Source organism: Pithys albifrons, chromosome 15, assembly GCF_047495875.1.
Source record: "Pithys albifrons albifrons isolate INPA30051 chromosome 15, PitAlb_v1, whole genome shotgun sequence".
In the NCBI taxonomy this organism is placed as follows: domain Eukaryota; kingdom Metazoa; phylum Chordata; class Aves; order Passeriformes; family Thamnophilidae; genus Pithys; species Pithys albifrons.
The window spans coordinates 8,741,804-8,760,787 of record NC_092472.1 but is presented as its reverse complement, the minus strand read 5'-3'; the positions used below and the strand labels follow the sequence as shown (position 1 = coordinate 8,760,787).

The 18,984-nt window shown below is 47.8% G+C and overlaps 2 protein-coding genes across 4 annotated transcripts; one reads left to right on the top strand and one right to left on the bottom strand.

Annotated features, from left to right (window-relative positions):
* The first annotated feature begins 446 nt into the window (after nt 1–446).
* On the top strand, nt 447–8,228 carry RNF14 (ring finger protein 14). Of its 3 annotated transcripts, XM_071570082.1 has the most exons (10): nt 447–533; nt 824–984; nt 1,448–1,610; nt 2,101–2,252; nt 2,558–3,085; nt 3,695–3,923; nt 4,536–4,708; nt 5,331–5,461; nt 6,721–6,803; nt 7,828–8,228. In XM_071570082.1, exons 3-9 carry the CDS (start codon nt 1,457–1,459, stop codon nt 6,782–6,784), a joined length of 1,431 nt encoding a protein of 476 aa, XP_071426183.1. In that variant the 5' UTR covers nt 447–533; nt 824–984; nt 1,448–1,456; the 3' UTR covers nt 6,785–6,803; nt 7,828–8,228. The 3 variants fall into 3 exon arrangements, with proteins under 3 accessions (XP_071426183.1, XP_071426182.1, XP_071426184.1); XM_071570081.1 differs by lacking the exon at nt 7,828–8,228 and having other exon boundaries at nt 6,721–7,378; XM_071570083.1 differs by lacking the exon at nt 7,828–8,228 and having other exon boundaries at nt 450–521; nt 6,721–7,378.
* Nucleotides 8,229–10,467: 2,239 nt separating this feature from the next.
* Nucleotides 10,468–13,818, bottom strand: GNPDA1 (glucosamine-6-phosphate deaminase 1). Its single transcript, XM_071570084.1, has 6 exons — nt 13,520–13,818; nt 13,342–13,443; nt 11,977–12,159; nt 11,249–11,433; nt 10,967–11,141; nt 10,468–10,707 (listed from the first exon to the last, which is right to left on the bottom strand). The coding sequence occupies exons 1-6, from the start codon at nt 13,641–13,643 to the stop codon at nt 10,610–10,612; spliced, it is 867 nt and encodes a 288-aa protein (XP_071426185.1). The 5' UTR covers nt 13,644–13,818; the 3' UTR covers nt 10,468–10,609.
* Nucleotides 13,819–18,984: the final 5,166 nt, after the last annotated feature.

Below are 18,984 nucleotides of genomic sequence, written 5' to 3'. Positions count from 1 at the left end.
GTGTCCCTCACTGGAGTGTGCAGGGAGCTCTGCGGGGCTGCACCGGGGGCCAGGGGAGCGGCAGCGTGTGATGGGTGTCAGTTCAAGCCCACTGTAATCACAGAATCACGGAAGGGCTCGGGTGGGAAGGGACCTCTGGCCATCACCCAGCGCAACCCCTGCCCAGGCAGGGTCACCTGAAGCAGGTGACACAGGAACGCAAATGTGCCATTGCTCTGCCACCCTCCATGGAAAGCAGTTCTTCCTCCTGTTGAACTTGAATGCACAGAAGTGCTGCCGATGGGTCGGGTGCCCGCCCGGTCTGTGTCGGGGCGGAACTGCGGGGCCGTTCCCTGCGCCCTCCGGGCTGGCCCGGCCCGGCCCGGCCCTCCCGGCCGCCGGGGGAGCTGCGGGGCCGGCCGGGGCTGCTCCGCCCGGCAGCGCTTCCCGTCCCTTCCCGTTCCTGCGCTGCCCTCCCCTCCGCGCCGCCGCGCCGCCAGGGGCTGGGCCGGGCCTCGCTCGCCGTCCGGGGCCCGCTGCGGGTGAGGGAGCGGGTAAGCCGGGCCGGGCCGGGGCTCCCTCCGCGTCCCGCTGTCCCGCGGGGGCCGCCGCAGCAACCGCGGGGCCGGCAGCGCCAGACATGGCCTGGAATTCGGGGCTTATCCCGGAGCTCCTGCCGCCCCCACAGCGTGGGGAGCCCCCGAGCCGCGCGGCGCCGTCACCGCTGCTCCAGCTGGGAATAAACATCCCTTCGGGCACAGACATCCCGCCGGGGCGCGCTGCTGGGGGCCCTGGGCACGGCGGGGCTGCAGCCCCTGAGCGTCTGCTGTTTGTTTGTCCCCAGGGCCGCCGTGTCCCTCCTGCGCAGTGTCCGGCGGCGGCTCCAGGCGGGGATGGCCCCGGGTTCCCTCGGCCCCGCGCCAGGCTCGGCCTGAAGGGAACCCCCAAATGTGGCTGCACTGCCCCAAACCTAGAGCTGCCATACCCTAGGAGAGCATCTGCAAGGTACCTGTGCAGGGCTTGAACGGTTTTAATTGATACTTTTAATGACTAATCGCAAATGGGGCGGTTTCCTTGTTTGCTTTATAACACTGGACAAGAGCTGTTGTTACTAATTCCTTTCTCATGTGTTTTATTTGGGGTCTATTTTCTCTTTCAAACATCAGTGAAATGTCCCTGTTTCCCTTGTGCCATCTCTATATTTCATTACTTTCCTCCTTACATCTGTCTTTAACACGGTTTGCTTTCTGAATTTTTAATATTCTATGGGGTTTTTTGTACATTTATTTTATAAAGCTACCAATATTGTTTCAGCCTATAAAAACCCCTTAATTATATTTCACATTGTTTTAGATCATTTATTTGGGTTTCTAAGTCTTTCAGTAGTATAAAATAGATATCCCAAATTAATAATTGGAATAGGACATGTTAACTCAGTTGATGTTGCAGAGTGGTGGTCACTCCACAGGAAAGTTAAATGTCTTCAGAGGACAAGGAAGCCCAGGAGGATGAGCTGCTGGCTCTGGCCAGCATCTATGATGAAGATGAGTTTAAGAGAGCTGAGTCTGCCCAAGGAGGAGAGACAAGAATTTGTCTGGAGTTGCCTCAAGACTTCAAAATTTTTGTGGGTGGTAAGTTGAGTGTTATCTCCAAGCTTGTTTGCTGTTTGTGGAGTGACCTGCAGGAACAGTGACTGGACTAAGCCATGGCTCACACTGGGCTGTGCTTGGGGTAGTGCTGGGGTTTGTATTTGAGTAGTTTAATCCTCATGCACATAACTCCTTTAGTAAACTTTAAAATGACAGATGAGTAATAGTATTCTTCAGAATAATTAAGTTCATTTATTGGCTTTTTATTCCCTTGAGGGTATGTCTTTCCAGGTTCCTGGTTTGTGCAGGATCTGATATTTCACAGTGCTGGTGTTTAACTGCTTTAATCACAGAGCCACAACCCCATGACATTTTACTGCACTGGGTTTTGTTATTTAGGGCCGAGCAAATAATTTTAACTGCAGAAATGTATCAAATTAAAAGTCACTGGGTGCTGTCATCAACAGCAACTGTTAAACTAGTGTTCATTTTCCTGTTATTTCCCAAACTGCCTCTGTTGTCTCTGGTTCAGGCAGTGCCACAGAAGGCCTCCAGAGCAATGAGTTTGAGTACTCTGTGTGCTTCCTGCCTCCCCTCGTGCTGAATTTTGAGCTCCCACCTGACTACCCTTCGAAGTCTCCACCAGTGTTCACCCTCAGTGGGAAGTGGCTCTCCCAGGCCCAGGTTTGCAGATTTTTAACATTTTGACAGATCTAAGTTAATAATTAACAGTGTTCTGGGGAATGTTAATGAAAGTAAAAGAATAATGACATTTCTCTTCAGTTGGCTCTTCTGTCTCCTGCTTGTTTTCATTTGGTCACTGTTCCGAGGAAGTAGAGTTTACATCTATGATAACTATTTCATATGTGTTTAATGGATAGATTAAAAACTGGTGAATCTGAAACTGAAGTGTGCACTGTGGACTGTGGGAGGAGAGGAACCCAGTAAAGAGTTGTCAGAAAACCCAGGAATTGTTTGTTCTTTTCCAGCTCAGCGCTCTTTGCAAACACTTGGACAATGTGTGGGAAGAGAATCGAGGCTGTGTGGTCCTATTTGCTTGGATGCAGTTCCTGAAGGAAGAAACATTGAGTTACCTGAATATTTCATCCCCCTATGAGCTAAAAATGTGCCCTCAAGGGAAGGGGCAGAGTCGGACACCGCTGGGGCCTCTGGATGCTGGGAAGGACTGTGGGGGTGCAGCAGGCTCTGCCACAGCTGAGGAGGAAATCATGGATGCCAGAGCTGTGCAGGACGTGGAGTCGTTGTCAAGTCTCATCAGGGAAATCTTGGACTTTGACCAGGCCCAGAGGAGGAAGTGCTTTAACAGTAAGATGTATTTGTGCAATATCTGCTTCTGTGAGAAGCTGGGCAGTGAGTGCATGCACTTCACCGACTGCAGCCACGTGTACTGCAAAGCCTGCCTGAAGGACTACTTTGAGATTCAGATCAGGGATGGGCAGGTCCACTGCCTCAACTGCCCTGAGCCCAAGTGTTCTTCTGTCGCCACTCCTGGCCAGGTAATACACGTGCACACAGGGCTGGGGATTCTGCTGACTCACCCTAAATCACAGGGACAGGGTGTGGCTGTGCATCATCAGCACTGGGAATCTCAGTCGCTGAGCGTGGAAAAGACGTGTAAGGTCATCAAGTCCACCTTGTGACTGATCTCCACCTTGTCACCCAGACCAGAGCACTGAGTCCCACGTCCAGTCATTCCTTGAACACCTCCAGGGATGGGGACTCCACCACCTCCTTGGGCAGCCCCTTCCCATGCCTGACAACCCTTTCCATGTGGAAATTCCTCCTGATGTCCAACCTGAACCTCCCCTGGCACAGCTTGAGGCCATTTGCTCTTGTAGTCTCCCTTGTTCCATTTTGCTGCCTAAGATCAAAGATTACAGAAGCCCAGGATGGTTTGGGTTGAACGGGACCTTAAAGCTTACCTTATTCCAACCCCCTGCCATGGGCAGGGACTCCTTCAGTAGCCCAGGTTGCTCCAAGCTCCGTCCAACCTGGCCTTGAACACTTCCAGGGATGGGGCAGCCACAGTTTCTAGGGGCAACTGAGCCAGGGCCTCACCACCCTCACAGGGAAAACGTTTGCTGACATCTCCCTGTGCTCTTTAGGTGAAGGAGCTGGTTGGAGAGGAGCTGTTTGCCCGCTATGACCGGCTGCTCCTGCAGTCCAGCCTGGACCTGATGGCCGATGTGGTGTATTGCCCTCGCCCGGGCTGCCAGACCCCGGTGATGCAGGAGCCAGGCTGCACCATGGGCATCTGCTCCTGCTGCAACTATGCCTTCTGCACCCTCTGCAAGATGACCTACCATGGGGTGTCCCCCTGTAAGGTCACTGCAGGTGAGTCACCCCACCTTCTGTTCCGAAAATGCATTGAGAGGCAGTTATGTCAAATAGTCAGAAATTCAGCAAGGAAACTCCTCACCATCAGCTTTCTAAAAAACCACACACATTCATTTGGAGTAGGTCTGTTGCTGGCAGTTAAATATTATTCCTTTGATGACACTCCACGGCTTAGGAGGTCCCTAAACTGCTGCCTGTCAAATGCTGAGAGGCCATAGCAGGGAAATGTGTGTGTTCTTTACCCTTTCTTTACCCTTTCCTGTGAATCCACTACTTTCTGTAATCAGAGTTGATACTGAAATCAGGTGGAGGCTTCTCTCTTTGTTTGCCCTTAAAATCCTGTGGCAGAGTTTCACTAAATGTATGTTCAGAAAAAATTTCCATTTTTGAGTTTATTTTACACTGTAGACTTGTTCTAATTCCATTGATAGGTCTATTTTATAATTCAACAGTGTAAAACTTCAATTTTGGGCAGAGAGGTTTGTATTTTTCTTGCTTTTTAATGAATGATGTTAGTTTCCTTTGAGAATTTCTATGCTGCATTTAGCTGGACTTCTTTATATAATACATTACAAAAGTTGTTTGGTTTGCTTTGGTTTTGTTCCCCAGAGAAATTAATGGATTTACGAAATAGCTATCTGGAAGCAGACGAGGCAACTAAAAGATTTTTGGAACAACGTTATGGCAAGCGAGTGATTCAGAAAGCCCTTGAGGAGATGGAGAGCAAGGAATGGCTGGAAAAGAACTCCAAGTCCTGTCCTTGTTGTGGGACTCACATAGAGGTGAGAATGGAGGGAAAAGCTGCAGAAAATAATAGGAACAGAAAATAACAGAAATTAAGGCAGTTCTGTGTTTAGGCTGGGACAGAGGTGTGTGTGTAGACTCCAGATTCACCAGGTAAAGGAAATTTCTAGGAAATAGTAAGAGAACTTTCCATTTCTGTCTGTCTGACATGGAAAAGGAGGTGAAGTGATGTTTGTGGAGCTCAGGGATTTGAGTTCACCCAGCAACTGGTGGTGTTCAGGCTCCAGTACTAAACAGATCCAGGCTGACTGTGGATCTGAATGAATCCTTTTATTTTCTGTGTGTTTCAGGTTACTATACTATTATAGTGAATATAGTGAATCCTTTTATTTTCTGTGTGTTTTAGGTTTCCTCTATAGCAAGGAAATAAAACTAGCTTCAGAAAAATTCTGATTTCCATTATTTTTAGTAGTACAGCCAATTTACAATGCTGGAATTACAGCTCCCAGTTCTTTTGAACAGTGAAAAATAATCAGTGTGTGATGGAATCAGGGTTGAATGTATTAATTTGCTGTACTTTTGAGGGCTGTTGTCATAGAGAGACTGAAGCCTGATGCAGTAAGATTCTGATATTGCTGTTTCTTGGTTTTTTGCCCCCAGAAACTGGATGGCTGTAACAAAATGACGTGCACAGGGTGCATGCAGTACTTCTGCTGGCTCTGCATGGGCTCTCTGTCCCGGGCCAACCCCTACCGGCACTTCAACGATCCTTCTTCCCCCTGCTTTAACAGGTTGGTGCTTACTGCTGTTTCCACTCATTTTCTACTTTTTCTTACAGTCTCTCCAAAATTCTTACCTTGAAATATGTAGTTATAGTTAAAGACGTTTTTTTCTCAGAAGGACCCAAGACTAACAAAAAAAAATCAGGAATGACTCAGGATGTGCTTTTGCTTTTTAAGATTTTTTGTTTTAAAATTCTGGGGGAGTCTTCTGGGCCTATTCCTGATATTTTTGGTCAGGGTCATGACCCCATCCTTTCCGTGCTGCCTCTGCATGACACACAGCCTGCAGGGAAACGTTTCCCTGGAGATGCTCAAGTGCAGTACAAGGTTTTGGGTCAGAAAGCTGCTTTTAAACAGCTGCAGATTTGCCTCACATCATCCCTGCTGGGGAAGGATCAAGGAACAGAAGGTGCTGCTGCTGTCGGGACAGGGGAAAGGCAGCTCAGAGGGATGTGACAATGGCAGTCTCTCAGCTTTGTGCATTCCACGGGGATGTGTGCCCATTGCTGGGATAGTAGTGCCTGGATCCACAGTCAAAATCCCAATGGTTTTCTCAATCCTCCACTATCTGTTCTGCTGTAATAGATGTGGCTGACAGGATTTTTCTTGTTCTTGACCCCTTTTCAGCATTCCCTCTTCTCCCAACAGTATTTTTTTCAGTTCCTACTGTTTTCCTTTCTCTTTTTCTCCTGTTGTCCTTTTTTACTTTTAGTTGAGCTTAACCTCCCCCTGTCTTGACTAAGCTCGTGTGCTTCATAAAGAATAATTTAGAATCAGAAAATTGCAGAACCACTTAGGTTGGAAAAGATCTAAAACCATCTAGTCCAGCCCTTACCCCAGCACTGCCAAGTGCCATTTTGTCCCCCCTGTGCCCCACTAATGCTCATATGTTATTGTTTGCCCAATTCCATGTGTCTCATGAGATTGAGTTGTCTGGTGCAGGCAGCTTTGGCTGCTGATTATATCCTGCCTAAAGGCCAACTAGGAACAGCAGCCTGCTGGGTAACTTTAATATGGTTTGGATTATTAATATTTTCAGGGATTTCTTGGGACATCATGTGTGTAAGGTACCAGCAAACCTTCTGGTGTAATGAGCTGCAGAATTGCAGAGTCCCTTACTTTAATTGACACTGACAGCATGAGTGCTTTGTGGTACTGAAAAAAATAGTGGAACTTGTTTCTTTTGTACTTTTTGTCACATTTAGATGGACTTTTTTAACATACTTGACATTTTTACACTGTGGTATCATTAATTTTCTGTCTTGCAGATTGTTTCAAGCCATGCACATTGATGATGGGGAGTACTGGGAAGTTGAAGATGATGACCAGTAGCTTTCTCCAGCAACAAAAGGTGAACAAACCAGAGAGAGATGCTTTGTGTCCTTTGTTTGCTTTTCACTTCCATTGTGTGATAGAAGAGCAGTAACTACCCTGCGCTGCAGGATACTCACACCTCAGAGCCTGTTGCCAAAACCAAAGGAGACTGTGTTACCCATCCTGGGGCCAGTATCACCATGGAATGCCCTAACAATCACATAAATTATTAAAGACAAATACAACCAGTCAGCAGTTGGAAAATTACTGGAAAAATATGTACCAAAAGATGCCTCTTTTTAAAAAAAACCTGAGGCCTCAAGTCATGGAAATAGTTGAGTGTTTCATTTAGGGAGACCCACCTTTGGAGAGTCTTGGATCATGAATTTTGTGGGGGTTTGGGAGGTCTGTTAGAGCTGTAAAGCTCTTTCTGGAGCTATTTAGTGGTGCTGCTTGGACTGGGGAAATTTTCTGATACAATACAGAAAAGTTCTTCTATATTCAGCAACAAAGTTTGGGGGTTTTTTGAATTTCCTGACGGGTTTCTCTGAAAAACAGCTCGTGGCTCTGTCACTGTTACTTTCTAATGACATTAAAGCTGATTATCCCCAACCCCCTTCTCACTGACTGTTGTGCCTGGGCCTTTACATCCATGAGTGCTTGGGCAGAAAATGACCAACAGCCTTTTGCAGATATTTCTGTCAGGTTGGTGACTGTTCCTGGTGTTCTTGTTGGATTCACTCTCCTTTTTTTTTCCAGGGAAGTGAGATGAGGATGTGAGAGGGTAAAGAGTATCAGGCAGAGATGATTTTTCTAGATACTGACAATTACTGTGTATTCTCAGAGGCTGAAGTCATTATTTTTAACTAACTCTTCACATAAGAAATTTGACAGTTGATACTGTTGTTTCCGGACTAGATTCCGTATTTCCACTAGTTTTACTCTTTAAATTATTTCAGAAACCAAATTGTGACCCCTAAAATCTCATCAAGTAGTTTTATGAAGGTGAAGGTAATCACTGGAGGAAACTACTAACTTTTTATAAATTTTTCCACTTGCAGAACTGTCTAAAAGTTTGTTTGGAAATCAAAGCTGCATGTGCTGTGTTCAAAAGTAGCAGGGCCTGGATGGGTAGGTCAGGAGCTGGAAGACTCTTCAGAAACTCAAGGTGATCACCTCTCACTCAGTTTTGACTGATAGTTAATAAATTTATATTGGTGTGTGTGGCCAAAATGAATGCTGCTTTAGTTTCTTTCACAGAGGATGAGAGTCTGTACTGTCAGAAGTGGCAGATACTAAAAAGGTGAGATGGTGAGTCTCACCTCGGTTTAGCCTATAAGTCAGTGTGTAGGAAAAGTTTGTGTGTGGTTTGAGTTGTATTTCCTGCACCTTTCACATGCACTAAATTCACTTTAAGATGGTAAGCACAGTTGTCTTCCTCTTTGTCTGGCATGGATTTGGGCAGTGCAGGTCAGTGTCCAGGTGGCCACTGGCTCTGGTGCTCCTGTACCGTGGGGCTGTGGAATGGGACAGCCAAGAGCTGGGCTCACAGCTCCCAAGGGAAGCTGGCACAGGATGTTCTGCTCATGGAATTTTGGACATTTACATATGCAGAGTGCCCTCCCACCCAAAGGGCCCCAGTTTTCCCTTAGAGGTACAGCCCCTGACTGTTGACTGTTGGGACACTGCTCTGGGATCACCCTGTTGGATGCAGCCAGGTCTGAGCTATTTCCCCTCTGGCCACAGTTCTAACTCTCCAGGCTGTATCCCAAAGCTGTCTGCTTTTGAGAGGGACTTTCTTCCTGCTCAGCTGTGTATGTGAGCATGGGGAATGTTTGTGACAGGGAGAAGAATGTGCTTAAACCCCTTTGTCCTGCTTGGATGGAGAAGGTGATGTTGGATCCCTTAAAGCAGGACAAAGGTGGGCTGAGGGCAGGGCTGGGATGCCAAAGGGTACCTTGGGATGAAGATCCATGGCTGGGGATATGCCAGCACTACCAGAGCACAAAGAGTGAAGTATTGGAAGATGTAGGAATGAACCACCCCTGATTTCAAGAACTGTGTGTGGAGGAAGGAGGAGCAGCGATGCAGCCACCACACAGTCTATGAATTTGGGTACTCCTGGTCTGGAGCTTCTGAATCCTGCAGCGAGGCAGAGGAGGACAGACCCTCTGGGGAGGGGATGAGCCGGTGACTCCACTTGTAAGACAGTCAGCTGGTGTTGCAAAGGCAGGACAGTTAAACCAGACCCTGCCTGTCCAGAGAGCAAAGCAGCAGCTCTGGGGCACAGGGCATTGAGTTTCTCCCTCAGTCTTTTCCACTCTTGAAAACCTCACTTTCACCATTTTTGTGCATGCAATTAAATTATTTGCAGAAACTCTGTGGTACCAGGTAGAGCTGTGGCCTCCTCCTTTCTCCTTTAAAGTCTCCCACTTTTTCATGTGATGTGACCACTGCCTGGCAGGACAAAACCATAGCAGATGCCTGGTGGAAACCTGCCAGCAAACACTGGGCAAGGAAGTAGGGAGCAGCAGGAGCTATCCCTACCAAACTGCTTCCAGGACACCCTTGGTTTCATGAGCACAGATACAGTCAATGCCACCATTTAGAAAAAAATTAAAGACATTTAGTGTAGAAAGTTGCATTACAGGTCAACAGTTTACAAAATTTCTGCATAAAGAAAATAAATGTTGCCCAGTTTTCTTGCCCCTTGCATGGTAGCATTGGATGGGAATCCCAGGAATCGTATTTCAGCATTGGTGGAGTCTTGCCAGTACAGGCTGTTGTTGACCTGTGTGGGGCTTCAGTAATTAAACAGAGGCTGAAGCCAGTGGGAACAGTGTTTTCTTTGAGGATGGTTTGGCATTTCCTCAGAGCAATGGAAGGTTCTGGAGTGAACACACTGCTTCAGGCTCTGCACTGATACAATGATCAGTGCTGAGCACACAGAGGTCACTTCTGCTTCATCTGAACCCTCCTGAATACTTCATAAAGCACCAGGGTATGGAAAATTATACCTGGTACTGAACATGAAGGGTTTCTTGCATGACACCAGTGACATCCTCAGCTGCATAACCTGCATGATTAACCCCAGGTGGGTGAATGCTGCTGTAGCCTCTTGTGCTGAGGTGATCTCCAACTTCCGTCTCAAAGTGAGGCTCAGGCAGGGCTTTATCCAGTCAGATCTTGGAGACCTTCTAAGGACAGAGCCTGCACAGCTTCTGGGGAATCTGCACCACTGCTTGGCAGTCCCCATGGGGAGGTTTTATCTTTCTATCCAGTCTGAGTATCATGTGTCTACTCAGATCCCACTGTCTCTTCTCATCTTCCTGTTGGCTTCTTGTTGCTGATCCCTTCCTGGCTGTAGGGCGGCTCTGAGGACATGTGAAGCTCTCCCTTCTCCAGCTGGACAAGTTCACTTCCCACTTTCCAAGATTCCAATGCAAGACTTTGTTTCATGGAGAAGGAATGACACGTGAGGTGCTTGTCCTAATTGCAAAGAATGCACCCCAAAAGGATTACCCACTGGGTTTGTGTTGTACTTTCACTTATCCTCACATTTGTTTCACAGTCTTCAGTCCACAATTACTTCATGGATCAAACAACTTCATTGACTTTACCTTTAGAGAATGAGTTAGTGGCAGAAGCTTGTGGAACACAGTACACTGCATCCATCCTCATTTGACTAATTAAGGCAGGTGTTTGGCATCTGTCTCTTTAATGGAGAGAAGCAAACACATGATCATTCTGCTAATTTAAGAACAAGTATGAGATCAGTTTCTGCAGCAATTTGCTTTTTTCCCAGCTGGTTTAAGCAGCTGGTTCAGCACTGCCCCAAGCAGATCAATCACTGTATGGCTTCTTAGACTGGCTTCTCTCTGCTCCTGTCTCCTTCATGCTGTACAGGGGCTCCACGAGCTTGTTGTGAACCAGCATTAAACCTGATGGAAAAAGTAGAAAGATGATGTAATAGACAAAATTCTCATTCATTGGATGCTGATGAAATTAGACATCATTGGTGTCCTTGTTCCTTTGCCCCCACACCCAAGCACTTAAGCATTTACCTTCACATTGATTATTGTGTATGTTTAAGGAATATACTCCTTTGGGAGTTGATTGAACAGAAACATCTAATGCAAAGCATGGCTTGTACCTCTTAAAAACTAACAAAACGTCTGCCTGGCCTGGACAAACACTTGCCTTTAAAGTACTTCACTGTCTTGACTTTGAGCTCCAGTGTGGCATCCTCGTCACACACGAACACAGTGTTGGGGTGCTGCTGGAAGGCAGACACTGTCCACATGTGGTTGACACCTTCCTCAATGGCTTTGTACAAAGCAAAGGCTTTGTGGGCTCCTGTGATCAGAATCATCACCTGCACACCAAGACACAGGGAAGGGCAGTCAGGGTGGTTGTTCCAAAGCAGGATAACATTTAGCTGCTCCACAGCTACTGTAGGAACCAACTGGTTTTTTTCCTAACCTCTCTGGCATCCATGACAGTGCCTACTCCAACTGTCAAGGCCATCGTGGGGACTTTGGAGAGGTCACCATCAAAGAACCTGGCATTAGCCAATATGGTGTCCATAGCCAAGGTCTTCACTCGTGTCCTGGACACCAGACTTGATCCCGGCTCGTTGAAGGCAATATGACCATCCGGGCCAATACCTGGGACAGAGACATGGGAGAAAAGGTCAGCTGTAGGAGCCAACAGCTCTCCCATGAGGAGGACAGTCAGTGCTTCCAGGAACACAGACCTCAGAAAAACATCTGCAATTCTTCTAGTCCAGCTCAAATTGGTGTCTGGTAGGAATGACAGCAAAAGTCTCCTCTGAAGCCAACAGACTCTGCCCTACCTGTGCTGGGACAGCAATGAAGCAAAGTAGCTGGCAGAATCTCAAGGCAAACTGATGGGAAAAGCTTGTGTTGAGCTCCTGTTGTATCAGAGGACTCTTGACTACTCCCAGGAGTTTTCTGTCAGCACTGACAACTGCAATATATTTTGTATGATTCTAGCTCCTCCCATTTCTCCTGCTAATCATTTTCTGAACAATTTACTGACTGGATTGAAAGACCTAAAGCTGTGGGAGCAGTACATTGGGAGACAAGGCTGCCAGCACACAACAGTGCCCAAGGGAGTGGACTCTGGGGTGGCTTTCACTGCATATCCACTGAAGGACTCTGGGAATGAACAATCCTGACAATTTTCACCTCCAACAAAGAGCTCGATTCCTCCAGCTGCTTTGATTTTCTTCTCAAACGCATCACACTCTGCCTGAAGGTCCGGTGCATTTCCATCCAAAATGTGGACATTCTCTGGTGAGATGTCAATGTGCTTAAAGAAGTTATTCCACATGAAAGAATGGTAACTTTCCGGGTGATCCCTTGGCAGACCTGGTAACAGAGCACACACAGCACTAAGACCAACTGGAAAAATATCATAACATAAACACTTCTATACCCTTGGAGTGGCTTTGGTAACAGAGCACAGTCCTTTGTCACTCCCTCAACTTTCACCAGTTGTTTTTATTTCCCTAAATAGCAGAATTAAAATCAATCACAACAGCTCCTGTAAGGCATGTGCCCATATTAACATGCAACAGCTCTTCAGAAAAGCAGGTGGGCACCATGCAACATCTCTCAGTACCTTTTCAGCCTTCCTCCCAGTTCATATGAGCAAGAGCAGATTAAAAAAAAGTGCAGAAGCCTAAGAAATAATAATAATTATGTCATTATTGCATACTTTTCCCCCTTGAATGCTATAAACCCACACTGACCTGCTCATTCTCTAATGCTGCTTGATTAGGATTGTTCACAGAACAAATTCTTGACCAGGGTAACATTAGTATTAGCAAATATTTAGCCTGGCCATTTTTCACCTTTGGATCTCTCTTTCTTCTGATGAGGCTGTTTCACCACGGCCTCAGAAAAGAAAACAGTCCCTCCTATCTTAGCAGAAGTTACTAAAGGGCACTCAGAACACACTGGTCCTTTCAATGGATCTGAGCTACAGTGACCTTTATAACCCTGGAGCAAAGGATTACAAACATTGCACACTATCTGAGCTTGCATTGATAAGGTGGTTCCTTACCTGGTCAGCACCTGAGTGTAGGTAAAATGCAGTATCTGTAATAGTGTGTGTAATACAAGCCAACACCCGATATCTTTCAGTATCTGTTTTTTTCCACAGGTTTTCAAACCTATGGAAAAATTACAAATTTTTCCCCCAGATTTTTAAACTGTCCCCATCATTGCCTTGGCTAATTCCCTGGAGGTGTTTAAGAAAAGCCTGGACGTGACACTCAGTGCTAGAGTCCAGTTGACAAGTTGGTGTGTTGGGTCATAGGTTGGACTCAATGATCACAGAGGACTTTTCCATCCTGATTCCGTGGTTCTGTCATTCTATGGAATGTTGTTCCACCTTAGCTGGAGCCCTTTGCCAGGTGGATTTCTTGCCCCACCAGGCACTGAGTGGGTGCGTGGCAGCCGCACCAGGTGCAAAGGCAGAGTCAAACCCAGCGGGCAGGGCAGGGCAGGGCAGGGCAGGACAGCCGGGTGCAGGCTACGGGCACTCACCCACGTACTCGTCCATGTTGAATGTCTTCACGTACTTGAAGGAGAGGTCCCCGTTCTGGTAATACTCCACCAGCTTCTTGTAGCATCCCAGCGGGGTGCTGCCTGCGGGGAGCCGCCGCCTTAGCCGGGGCAGGGGCCGGGCTGGACCGCGGCCCCGCTCCCGGCCCCCCGCACCCACCTGTGGGCAGCCCCAGCGTGAAGAACCGCCCGGGGCCCGGCCCGAAGTGCACGATGCGGTTGCGGATGTACTTGGCCGCCCACTCGCTGGCCTGCGAGTACGTCTCCAGGATGATGAGCTTCATGGCGGGGCCGCCCGGGATCGCCTCCTTCTCCCGGGATCGCTTCCCCTGGCCGGGATCACCCGTCCGGGAATGCCGCCTCTGCCCGGGATCGCCCGTCGGGGATCGCTTTCTTCTCCCGGGATCGCCTCCTTCTCCCGGGAGCGCTTCCTCCGCCCGGGGTCGCTTCCGCGGCCGCCCCGCCCCGCCCCGCGCAGGGCGGTGACAGCGGGGCCGGCCCCCAGAGCCGGGAGGTGGCGCGGCCGCGGCTCGGTGGGAGAGTTCAGGGAAGAGGTTAATAGATCCACCCAGGAATGATGCGCCGCGGCTGTTCGGATGAAGCAGCCACCAAGACTTCAAGCGCGCCTGTTGTCCCGACAAAGCTTTGGGAAATCAGCAGTTTTCCCAAATACATTATTAAAAGGGCAGCAGATATTTCAGTGTGGTTCTCCTGGGGTGTCCCTGTCACAGCAGGGATCCACCCGACTCGGTCCTTCAGCCTCTCATCCCTAAAGGAAAGCTCCGAGCCTTGTCACGTCATAACAAGCCGCTATAACGCTTGAACTATTCCATAGGGACCCACCTCAGGGCATGTTGGGGTAGTTCTGGAGAAGGGAGAGGCCATGACCTCCATGTGTCCTGCTGCTCCTGGCACAGTCATATTCCCAAAACACGCTCCTGCTGTTGCTCTGGTTGCCTTCAAGCTCTGACGGGAACGTGCCCGAATTCTCATTGCAAGGCTTGGGTCGTTGTTCTTGCAATGCAAAGCCTTTACTTCAAAGTTGGAAAGCTTTTAACTTTCATTAGAAGAAAGAATAAGATACAAATTGCTTTGTTGGGATCCAGCCCGAGCAGTTCCTTCTCATTTTAATAATTTAAATGACCTGGTTAAAACCAGTGCTCCTGATATTGTCTCATCTTTCTCATCAAGGAAAGACCTTGGTTTGCATTTGGATAGGGAATGATGGGTGTGGCAGGCCATAGCTAGATGGCTGTGGTCCGACAGGGAAGAGTTTTAGGCCACAGAGACTAAATAAATTCCAAGCCCCATGTGTTTCCATGAGCAGGGGTCAGCCAGCAGGCAGGCAGGCAGGTCTCTCGGTGGCTGGTGCTGGGCAAGGAGCTCACAGCAGCAGCATTCCCGGCTTTCCTGCAGTGCAAGGCAGCCTGGGCTTTGGCTCTGTGTGAAACAGCTCTGCCATCAGGATCATATTAGTGTGACAGACCGATTAGTCCCGGGGACACTGGCAGGAATCACTGCATAAGTGGGTTCAGAGACACAGGATCAAGGTGCTGGTCTAAACAGGGGCTGTGCCTCAGCTGGGATGGAGAAGAGGGAGGACCTGGCTGAGATCTGAACCACTCCCATCCTGCGGCTGTTTCAGTCCATCCTCCAGGTGCTGCTGGCCCGAAGGTGAGTGCACTCCTGACCTGCAAGCACACCTGGGAGTTTCCACATCACCGCTATTGCAGCACAGCAGCAGTTTCTGGTGTACAAAGCCAAAACTGCTGCAGGGCTCGGCGGAGAGAGATGCTCCGCCAGCACCTCGAGTCTGCAAATAACCCACACCGGATTCCTCAGCGTTACCATGGAAACGCGGCGAGGGCTCGGAGATTTAGGAAAAGCAAATACTGGAGAGACACAGCCCGCATAGGAATTGATTGCAGGAGACACCGCGGACTTCCCACAGCGGTAGCTGTAGGACAAGAACTGTGCCCGACCTGGGGTGACTTGCAGGTTTTGTGGTTCATCTGCCATCAGAGCAGCCTGTGGACAATGCCACCCCAACCTCTGCCTCCCACTTCACCTGCACTGAGCCCCCTCGGAGGTGTGGAGTGCTGCTGCTTTTGAGGTTTGGCCTCAAACAATCTTAGTGTGGGGATGGGCTCAGTTTCAATCCAAGAGTTTGGGGCTCTTGCTTTCATCCCCCATGCGAGTGGCTTGGGCAGATACAGTGCACAAAGACAGGGAGCAGCCTGCAGCTCCCAGTAAAGGCAAAACATGTTTTGGTGAGAGAAAAAACTGCAGGAGAGCCAGGCACGTGCCTCTGTGCTGCCCACGTCCCACAGATCCACATGCTTGATGTGTCTGCATTATCTGAGTTGCCGTGGGGTTGGGTCATGCATGTGACTTGCATGCAGAGTATTTTTAGGTATGATAATTTCTGCCCCATTATTGTTCCTGTGTTTCCAGCTTGCTGATCCAGTGCTGAAGAACTTCCTGGTGTCTGAACAAGCTGATTTTCCTTACTTGCAAAAGCAGCAGATGGAAGGAAAAAAGCACTTCTCTGCAGGAGAAGCTGAAGTTTAACAGAAGAGTTCTAACAAGCAGAGCATTTTCTTTGCCCCATCTTGAAGAGATCAGAGGCAACAGTGCTCAGAGACCAGGGCCTTTGCTACTGGGAACTGCTTGGGAGCACTGGGATTTTTTCCTATAAAAAGCAACAATTAAATATCTCCATGAAGAACCCACTCTTCAAATCCTGTAAGAGTCTTTTTAATATCCACTATCGGTCACCTTTTCCTGCTCCAGCATGTTCCACTTACCTTCTAATCCTAATTTATAAGAAAAGGAGAAACAACATCCCATGTTGGATAGATCTGGAGGGAAGCTCCTCTTTTCTGCAAGCCCTGCTCACAGATTAGCTATCCCAGCAGCACGTAGATCCCAGTTAGAAGGGTTTTGGGGTGTCACAGCAAGCCAATGTGTAGGGCAGTGCACAAGCAGGCAGCTCCACAGGGCACATGTGTTTTGCAGGCAGGGCTTCACTCCTCACCAGGTTAAAAACTGCCAGCCTAAGCAGTAAGGGATTTAACTTGGATAGCAAGATTAAATTAACCAGGAGTTAATTGTGATTTCTCCAGTAGGCTGAAGAAATAATGGAGTGACAAAGGACACTGGTTAAATCAGTGAGCTGAGGCCCCAAAAATCAGGCTGGACTGACCTGGCAGTGCCAGATGGAGGCAATTTAGAGCTCAGCTCTGCCTTGTCCTGTGCACCGCCTGTCATGTCAGTGCAACTCAGCTGCATCACTCTGTATCTGCCCCTTGGTTCTACTGCTGGATTTCAGGGGAAAAGTCCCGTTGGGAAAGTCTTCCACCTCAATGCTGCTGTTGTTTTCATTGCTCCTCCTTACAAAACTCACGCTTATTGGGGCATAATTTTCTGCACCAGTAAACAAGGCACTGCTTACGTCTGGCTCTGCCCAGGCTAGAGGACGTGTGGCTGTGCTCACTGGGGCTCTCCTTGTTCCAGCAGACCCGATGTGACCGAGTGGCTTTTGTTTTTACAACAAGCACTCTTGGAAAATTGCAGCTCTGTGCGTGTCTAAAGCTGCATACGGAGCCCACACCTGTGTCTACCGTGCTGGGAACCTGCTGCTGCCGAGGCTGGTTGAGGTGTAGGGCAGCTTCTCTGGGCAGGGGCTGTCATAGAATCCCAGAATGGTTTGGGATGGAAGGGACCTTAAAGATCACCTAGTTAAAACCCCCTGCTGTGGGCAGGGACACCTTCCACTAGACCAGGTTGCTCCAAACCCTGTCTAACCTTGTGGGGCAGCCACAGCTTCTCTGTGCCAGGGCCTCACAACCCTCACAGGAAAGAATTTCTTCCATGTCTGTCATCTAAACTCACCTTCTGCTCTTTGTCCTGTTTTTACCTTTTCACTGTTCCAGAAGTCTTCTGTGATGTTTTGGGGAGGAACATCTGTTAGACAGCATTTATTAATCCTTAACGAATCTCTCCAGCCTAATTATACAACTCTAATTCAGGATGTTATTCTACAATGGGAAAACAAGACTTGACATCTATGTATATTCTAACCCTGTTATTCCATTTCTGCACATGAAATGTTTCTGCCTTCAGGGACACAGGAATACTTTATACTGATGACAAAAAAGTTCTTGTCATGTGAACATTTTGTCTTTGCTTTTTTCTTAATTGGGTAATTTAGCACTAAAAGATTGGAAGAAAGATCTAGTTTTAATGTCCTGCTTATGTCTTACTAGTCTAGCTTTAACAAACCCTGCCTTTGAGTTTTATTATTTAGCTTTTAATGTTCAATATTTATGACAAAGTGGAGATTAAGCTTTCCTTTATTGCTCAGTCCTACACAATAATTAAAGGAACACATGTGCAGTGCCAGGATTTCAGAGGACTCACTCCACTGCAATTCTGTCATATTTTCAATTGCTTTCAAAAGCTTTCACAGCACATCCCGTACGGAAGTCACTCAAAGCAATGACTTTGAGCTTCAAGTGTCTCTTGGGAGAAAAGACATTTTGCACTGGAGGAAAAGTCAGAAAACACAGAGGCATGAAATGATTTGCCTAAAACCATGAGGGAAATGAAAGCAGAACTAGTCATGTGCTATAACCACAGCATCATCTTTCTACAGAGCTTCCCCACCTAAGAGAATACAGGGAAAGCAACTGGAAGAAATTGCCATTAACCCCCCGGAATCAGTCATGCTCAGACTAGATGGACTAATTAGGCTGTGATTTGCCTCCACTGGCCCCAAAATGGCTTTGACATAAAGTTTCACCAGTTCTCCAGGATACATTCCAGCTTCTTATCTGGGGATGTGTACACGTTGCGTCTTATTTTAATCTCTATATTGTCCAAATCAGTCACTGTGCTGCTAATTACCACTGTGGCTACAGCCTTACTCAGGGATGTAATCCCACCTCAGTGGCAAGTAAATCCATGCAGGTCATCAGGACAGCTCCTTACTGCAGGGAAATTCTCAGTGCAAATTGTGAATCTGGTGGAAAGGTGAAACCAGAGTTTGTCAGTGCCTGAAGATCCTGTTCCAGCTCCTTCAAAGACACCTGTGTTGCAGGAAACCTGCCTGCTCCTTGTGTCTCCAGCATTTCTCAGGAGTCACTCTTTGAGGTTATTCTTGGCTAAAATCCTTCATGGTTCCTGCCTCTCCTTCAACATGAGAACTGGGATGCTCATTCATCTCACCAAGATATTGATGAAATAGCTATGCCTCAAAGGCAAAATACAGGGAAAAAAGAATCCAAGCTGATTATGGTACGGAATAATGAGCATTAAGGCATGTATTTATGACTGAGTATGCAGTTCAAAACCATGTCCTCAGGCTTAAGCGCTTGCAACTCTGAATATGCAGTTTGGAATCCCAGAGGGGCTGATTCAGCCTTTCTCATCCTAAAGCTAATATATTTAAATCTCATCAACCTTAGGGATTGATGTGGGTGATTTTGTGCAAGCCTGACTGCAGCTGAACTGTGCACTTAGAAAATAAAGGTTACACAAGCTGCAATGTTTCTTAGCCAATGGAACAATGCAAAAACTCCCTGAATAAACTGACTGTGTGGTTTCCTACACATGCTCCTTTTG